The sequence below is a fragment of the Molothrus aeneus genome, chromosome 5 (genome assembly GCF_037042795.1).
Source record: "Molothrus aeneus isolate 106 chromosome 5, BPBGC_Maene_1.0, whole genome shotgun sequence".
Lineage (NCBI taxonomy): Eukaryota > Metazoa > Chordata > Aves > Passeriformes > Icteridae > Molothrus > Molothrus aeneus.
Genome location: NC_089650.1, coordinates 14627190 through 14634845, shown reverse-complemented (window position 1 = coordinate 14634845; position 7656 = coordinate 14627190). Strand labels below are relative to the sequence as shown.

The 7656-nt window shown below is 44.0% G+C and overlaps 1 protein-coding gene across 3 annotated transcripts; it reads right to left on the bottom strand.

The window, feature by feature from the left end:
• Positions 1-1265: 1265 nt before the first annotated feature.
• On the bottom strand, positions 1266-7653 carry RAD51AP1 (RAD51 associated protein 1). 3 transcript variants are annotated; one of them, XR_010783679.1, is made up of 9 exons: positions 7570-7653; positions 5588-5637; positions 5210-5336; positions 4405-4514; positions 4006-4080; positions 3426-3575; positions 2640-2786; positions 1952-2113; positions 1676-1788 (listed from the first exon to the last, which is right to left on the bottom strand). XR_010783679.1 is itself a non-coding variant. In XM_066549693.1 (8 exons), the coding sequence occupies exons 1-8, from the start codon at positions 7587-7589 to the stop codon at positions 1661-1663; spliced, it is 807 nt and encodes a 268-aa protein (XP_066405790.1). In that variant the 5' UTR covers positions 7590-7653; the 3' UTR covers positions 1266-1660. The 3 variants fall into 3 exon arrangements, 2 of the variants coding, with proteins under 2 accessions (XP_066405790.1, XP_066405791.1); XM_066549693.1 differs by lacking the exon at positions 1952-2113 and having other exon boundaries at positions 1266-1788; XM_066549694.1 differs by having other exon boundaries at positions 1675-2113.
• Positions 7654-7656: the final 3 nt, after the last annotated feature.

Genomic DNA, 7656 nt, shown 5'->3' with positions numbered 1-7656 from the left:
TTGCCTTATAATAACCTGATTGATAATGCATCAGGAGCAAACAGACAACCAATCTGCAAGGAATCAGTGAAACCATTAACAGAAGGCTTTGCAAAGGCATGGATTACACCTGAAGGATGAGACGTCATCCAGAGGTACCTGGACACTGCAGAAGTGGCCATGGGAATCTGATGGGGCTAAACAGGACCAAGTGCTGGTGCTGTACTGGGGATTAATGCAGGCTGGGGATGAGCAGAGGCAACAGCCCTGGCAGGACTTGGGGATGCTGTGGGTAAGAGCTGGCCCTGCCCTGGCTTTGTGTGCTGGGACCCAGAGCCCCCCTGTGCTGGGCTGCACCCAGAGCCCCAGGGCAGCAGGGCAGGGGGGATTCTGCCCCTCTGCCCCTCTCTGCTGAGCCCCCCCTGCAGGGCTGCATCCAGCCCTGGGCCCAACACAGGAAGGACAGGGAGCACAAGGAGCCAGGCCAGAGCAGGGACACCAAGGGGATCAGAGGGATGGAGCAGCTCTGCTGGGAGGAAAGGCTGAGGGAATTGGGGTTGTGCAGCCTGGAGAAGAGAAGGCTTTGGGGTGACCTCACTGTGGCCTTCCAGTGCCTGAAGGGAGCCCACAGGAAAGATGGAGAGAGACTCTTGGCAAGGGCCTGGAGTGACAGGACAAGGGGCAATGGCTTCACACTGACAGAGAGGAGATTTAGATTAGGTATTGCGAAAAAATTGTTCCCTGTGAGGGTGGTGAGGCTCTGGCACATGTTGCCCAGAGAACCTGTGGCTGCCCATCTCTGGAAGTGTCCAAGGCCAGGCTGGATGAGGCTTGGAGCAACCTGGGATAGTGGAAGATGCCCCTGTCCATGGTGGGGTTTGGAACTGGATGATCTTTAAGGTCCCTTCCAACCCCAGCCATTCCATGATTCTATTATATTCCTTTGTTAATGCAATTCCCTGAGTCACGAGTAATATATGGAGAAATGGATCTGCTGCCATCCACTGTAATCAATAGGCTTAGATAAGAAATTACTGACACTGTGGAATAGTAAAAACTCAGTTTCATTTATCAGTAGCAATCACTTTACTGCTTTACAAAACCCCTACCTTAGCATGGTATCATGATCCTCAATGAAACCCTAGGAGCTCCAAGGAAATTCCTCATTGTCTGAGCCTGACTAATGCTGCTGACTTCCAGTAAGAGCATACACAGGCAAAAATATCTGCCAGACTGCAACCAACATTTAAAGTGACCTTCAAAATTAATACATTCAAGGAATACAGTTAGACATTATAAAATATTTTATTTTAGTTTTTTTTAAAAATACAACACCCTAAAAAACATTTCCCTATCATCATACTGCTGTAGTGCTGTCTAGACTACATTAATGCCAAGACTTTAGGTACTAAAGAATTAAAATTATCACAAACCAAAATCTCTGAATATAATATAGCAAAAAGCTGGTGGCCAGATGTCACTCTGATTAAACAACATTAGTATTCAGTAGCACTTAAAAGATGCCTAGCAATCTGCAGAATAAAAACTCATCCTAACATCAGACAGATTTGATAATAAGAGTCCTCCAAAATGGATGATTCCAGGATGCTGCCCACCCTCTGTTTATCAGCAAAACCCTTTCCACAGTCTTTTCCTCTGTGTGGCACTTTGTCACTGACCATTAACTGCTGGTAGCACTGGGATGGAGAGGTTTGACTCTTGCCAGTCTGGAGAGCCCAAGCCTTAGGCAGTGAGTAGGTGACTTAACAGGAACACATTTCACAGAGGCATTACTGCTTCCTGAGGGAGCTGGAGATGATTTTGAAACAAAAAGAAGGTATTAGAGGTTTAAAGGGGGAAAAAAGTATCATATGATTGCTGTCTTCTAATCGTTTTCCTAGCAGGACAAAAGAAGCATTCTGAAGAGAGTGCAAAAAGGTCCAAACTACAGAGGCACATGGAAATCACTCACCAGGGATTCCTCCCTCTGGGAGCCAGTGCAGCAGGAATGGTGCACGGGTTAATTACCTAGCCACACACTGCAGCAACACTGGGCAACTGTTCCCTGTGTCCTGGGCATTTTCAGGCACTCCACAGAGAAATACTGAACACAGCTCCAATGGGGAAATGAGGACTTGAGAGAAAGGAGCCAAACAGAAAGAACCATGTACAGAAAAGAAGAGCAAATATCAAAGAAAAATCAAAGAATCAGGACTCAGCAGCAGCATTCTCAAATACCTTGAGAAAAAAAAAGCTGTTAAGCATTTGCTTTATTAGTGCAGCTAAAATATTCCAGCATTTTTTAAATATTTTTTGTTTAGAACAGATAATAATTTAGCACATGCCAGAAATAAAGAAAGCTCTAAATAAGAGAGAAATGGACATGAAAGGATCTTTTGATTAAGGTCTGATCCACAGTTTGGAAAACATTTTGTAAGCCCCATGCAGATAAAGCAGTTAAGGATAATGCTGTCAATGAAACATAGATATAGCTTTTCTTCCTTTCTCTCTTTTTTGTTTTAAAGAAAATCTCAATAAAATGTATACAGAGGGCAGGCATTTTCCTGGAATAGCTTTTTTTGGTTTATTTTTTTTAGGAGAGATTGCTAAACGCTGAAGTCAACTCATGTATGTGTCTAGAGCTGCAGCCTCACCCATACCTGGCGGTGTCCATTTAGGCTTTTTGTCTGTGACAGGACTTGATGCATGTAGAGGCCTTCCAGCTCCTTCCAAGGGACTGGACATCACCTTCTGCCTTGGCTCAGAGTTGTGCTCCATTATCCAGGAAGGAGAAACTATAGGTGATGCTGGCATGGAAAAAAATTACTTTAGAAAGATGCTTTTTAGCAGAGAAATCATCATTTAAGATGACAGACCACTGCACAGCAGAAATAATGAGGATGGTACTAGACTGTCCCATCCTGAAGCAGTAAATATTTACAGACACCTTGCCTGTTAGGGAATGACACAGACATGGATGCAGCTTGCTCTTCCAAATGATGAGAGTCACAGGAAGGAAAGAAGGGAGGCTACCTGCTTTTTAAAATAAGCTTAAACAAAGCCAAAAGTGAAAGCTCCAACACCTGATACTACTCCAGAGTCACTGTTTTGACACAAATCCCAGAAAACAACTGCAAAAATGATCGGAGGATCTTTAAAGAGATAAAACTTTCCTGGACAAGGAGGGCAGAAGGAATTTCTCCTGACATACAAATGCAGAGAAGCAGTGACATTTTGCTGGTTTGGGAGAGAATAAGCTCCAGTGAGTAAATTAAGTGTCAAAGTGCAAATGAGATGTCATGAGTATGAGGGGATAATGCTTCAGTAAGGGGGGAGGTAAGGGAAAATGCAGTCAAAGCAGCACGAATTTCACTAAAAATCCAAACTAAACACACATCACATCCAAAGCACATCTAAGGAGAGGGTTTTGGTGGAGAAGAACTTACTGGGTACAGACTCTGGGTCAGAATCAGGACTATGGGCTCTGTCATCACTGTCAACCACCAGTGACCTGTGATGTGCTGCAACTTCGGTTGCTGCTGTCCTTTGCCTCCCATCACCCTCAGGTGCATCATCATCCATAACCTGATTGAGACCTACAAAACAGAAAGTGATTCAATCCGCTCAAATTCACAGTAAATCTATTTTCTTCCTCTAAAATAATTTGGTATTTGAGTGCCCAGAATTCATTTTAGTGATATGAAGTTATACTGTTCAGAAACATATCATTGACACCTGTTTTCATGTGCTTCTCATTTTGTTTTCTCATTGTCAAATTTATCAACATTTACCTGTAATCAGGCAAACAAAACAAAGACCAAAAATTCACCAATCCACAGCTTTCCTCATTTTAAGACCGGGGCCAAATTCTTAACGAAAGAATTGACACATCCTTCAACCTTTATTTAAGATAAAGACCCTTTTTTCCACATCAACAACAACAACAAAAAAAAAGAAACCAATGGAAACAAAGAAGAGATAAGGTACTTAAATGTTTTTTGTAAAAAGAGTGTGAGAAGAACTTACCTAAAAGTTCACTGTCTACACTGCAGTTGGAAAAAGGGGGTCTCCTCTGTGTATTTTCTGATTCAATATTCTTACCTGTTTTAAGATCCAGGGAAAAAAATTAAAAATACTATACAAAAACATATTATAAAAAGTAAAAATAGCAAGAAATTAAAATAGCTGAAGTTTTTATCTGTCTCTAATCCAAGTATATATTTGGAAAATCTTATAGAAGAGTTACTTCTCTCACAGAAAAAAAAACTCAAGAACATAAGAAAATAGGCAATACCTAGAAACTCTCTCTTGCCATGACATCTTGAAATAAAGTATAGTTTTCAATCTATTTCAGTGTAAAATAAATTCCCATGTTCAAATTCACTGCATATAAATAAAGAGTGTTGCATGGAACTGTAAAGTAACCTTGTTCTTCTGAATTTTGCACTTCTTGGGGATCTGCAGATTTTTCTTTGACAGATAAGGCTAAGGCAACTTCCAAATCTCTTTTATAAAGTTTCTCATCCAAGGATAACCTAGGGAAAAAATGACAACATGTTAAATAATAAAACAATTACATGAGTGTTATAGAACTATTTCTTGCTCAGTGAACTCTTTAAATTCAGGTACTTGTGAAGAGATTAATATTTCAATACATATTTATAGCATATTTTGTTACAAATATTACATTTTGAAATTATTTAGACAAAGCACACACTAACTTTTAAAGCACTTTATACTTTAAAGCATTTTGATTGTAAAACAGTGTATGTGTGCATATATATACATATATATATACATATATATATATATACATATCTATATATATATATATAGATTTATAAATATATGAAACTATTAACTGGCATTACTTCAGGGAAAAAAAGAGATTGCATTTGCTTGAAATGCCACACCAAAATGTAATATTTAAACACAACTCTACTCATAAAAATTAGATTTCTCTTTTTCATTGACATTGATTTTATATCTTCCTTTAAATACATTCTTTTAGAAGAAATCAAATTTGTCTTTATATTTCTCTGGTTTAGGAGTTGCTAGTAAACTCAGAATTTTTAGAGTTATCTGAAGGTGCATTAATACAGCTCAAAATCTTTATTACACTCATGTATTACTTGTATGTTCTCAGCTGCTTAAAACTCCTGGGGAAAAGAAACCAAACCCAAGTATTCTTATTGAAATCCAGTTTTACACAGTTTACAACATTTCTTACCTCTTATTAAGTGTCTGTGTCTGTGATGGAGTCACTTCTTTGGCCTTTTTTGACTTCTCTTTTTTCTCCTTCTTTGATTCCTTGAGCTGTGTTCTGGATTTTTTGCTTGAAGGTGCAAAGTCTTCATCTGTTGGAAAACAGCAACAAGCTCTCATGAGTTTTCCTATATTCTTAAATTTCATCATTTTCATTGCACACTGAAAATATATCAAGGTAACTTTTTCTGGAAATTAATCCTATTTTAAAAGAACACAACAACTATAACTGCACTATCCTTACATGCATTTAAAATGAAAATTCAACAGACCCTCTCTTACATGTTTTTTATGTAAGAGGCAATGACTTCAAATTCATGATGTACAAGAACATCCCACTTACCATCATCTTCCAAATCCCCAAACTGAGAATAATCAACAACTTTCTTGTTCCTGTGGCAAAAAAAAAAAAAATGTTATCAATCCTTTCGGACTGAGCATCTTGATTGGGTAACACTTTTGGGTAGATCATGTTTTACAAGGAGAAAAAGCAATACATGTTCAGGCGGATGGAATCACAGAATCATGGATTATCCATGAGTTGGAAGGGACTCACAAGGATCATCCAGTCCAGCTCCTGGCCCTGCTCAGCTCAGAACTCCCCAACAGTTCTACCCTGTACATCCCTGAGAGTGCTGTCCCAGCACTCCTGGAGCTCTGGCAGCCTTGGGGCCGTGACCATTCCCTGTTCCAGTGCTCCACCACCACCCTCTGGGGGAAGAAACTTTTCCTGATATCCACCCAAACCCACCCCTGGCAAAGCTCCAGCTGTTCCCTGGGCACAGAGAGCAGAGATAAATCTACAACCAATGGAACTGTACACAATTGCTCATTAGGAATAGCTTGTAGATTTTTTTAAAAGACTCCACACCTTTTCTGGACAATCTGTTCAGTGCTCCGTCACTGCCCAGGACAGTTCTGCCTCCTGCCCAGGTGGAACCTCCTGGGCTCAGTCCCTGCCCGTTCCTCTGGTGCCATTGCTGGGCCCCTGGAGCAGAGCCTGGGCCCTGCTCAGAGCCCTCCCTGCAGGCAGGGACACCCAGGGCTGAGGGCCCCTCTCAGCTGGGGCTCCTCTCCAGGCTGGACAGCCCCAGCTCCCTCAGCCTTTCCCTGCCAGAGATGCTCCAGGCCCTAAATCATCTCTGCAGCCTCTGCTGGCCCCAATCCAGGAGCTCCCTGTCCCTCCTGTGCTGAGGAGCCCAGAGCTGCACACAGCACTGCAGATGTGCCTCCCAGGGCTGGGCAGAAGGGCAGGATCACTCCCTGACCTGCTGGCACTGCTCTTCCCAGTGCACCCCAGGATTCCATTGGCCTTCTTGTCCCCCAGGGCACTGCTGGCTCATGGACAGCCTGTTGTCCACCAGGACCCCCAGGTCCTTCTCAGCAGAGCTGCTGGCCAGCAGGTCACCCCCAGCCTGTGCTGGGGCATGGAGCTATTCCTTCCCATGTGCAGAAAACTGCACTTGCCTTTGTTGAATTTTAGACACTTCTCTACCTATCTCTGCAACCTGACCAGGTCCCTCTGAAGGGCTGCAGAGCACTCTGGGGTATCAGCCACTCCTGCCAGCTTTGTGTCATCTGTGAATTGCTGAGGGGACATCAAACCCTTCTTCCAAATCATGGATGAGTAATTTAAACAATAATGAGCCCAGTATTACCCCACCTACAGAGTTGCATCCAGCCCTGGGCCCAACACAGGAGGCACAGGGAGCTGCTGGAGCCAGGCCAGAGCAGGGACACCAAGGGGATCAGAGGGATGGAGCAGCTCTGCTGGGAGGAAAGGCTGAGGGAATTGGGATTGTTCAGCCTGGAGAAGAGAAGGCTTTGGGGTGACCTCACTGTGGCCTTCCAGTGCCTGAAGGGAGCCCACAGGAAAGATGGAGACTCTTGACAAGGGCCTGGAGTGACAGGACAAGGGGCAATGGCTTCACACTGACAGAGAGGAGATTTAGATTGACTATATGGAAAAATTTTTTCCTGTGAGGGCTGGTGAGGCCCTGGCACAGGTTGCCCAGAGAAGCTGTGGCTGCCCCATCCCTGGCAGTGTCCAAGGCCATGCTGGATGAGGTTTGGAGGAATCTGGGATAGTGGAGGCTGTCCCTGCCATGGCAGGGGGTTAGAACTGGATGGTTAAGGTCCCTTCCAACCCAAACCATTTACGACAGAACCCCGGCGGACACCACTTATTGTTGGCCAGGCCTCCAACACGGCCCTGTGCCACTGATCCTGACCGCTCCGCTGGAAGGGAAAGGGGCCACCCTGGAATCCCGCATTGGCCCCGAGGGGATCGGGCGAGCCCCCGGTCCCTCAGCCCGGCACACGCACCTCCTGACCGGCCGCGCCATCCCCGCCGCCGCCGGCGCCGCTTGGCGCGCTCGCCACAGGCGCAGCGCCGAAAGTGCAGCTGCGGAC

Excerpts from the sequence above, each read along its gene's own strand:
- RAD51AP1 (XM_066549693.1), bottom strand. The coding sequence starts at position 7,589 with ATGGCGCGGCCGGTCAGGAG. Across the intron at positions 5,638-7,569 it reads ATGGCGCGGCCGGTCAGGAG|GAACAAGAAAGTTGTTGATT; the intron begins GTGCGTGTGCCG and ends TTTTTGCCACAG. Across the intron at positions 5,337-5,587 it reads TGGGGATTTGGAAGATGATG|ATGAAGACTTTGCACCTTCA; the intron begins GTAAGTGGGATG and ends GTTTTCCAACAG.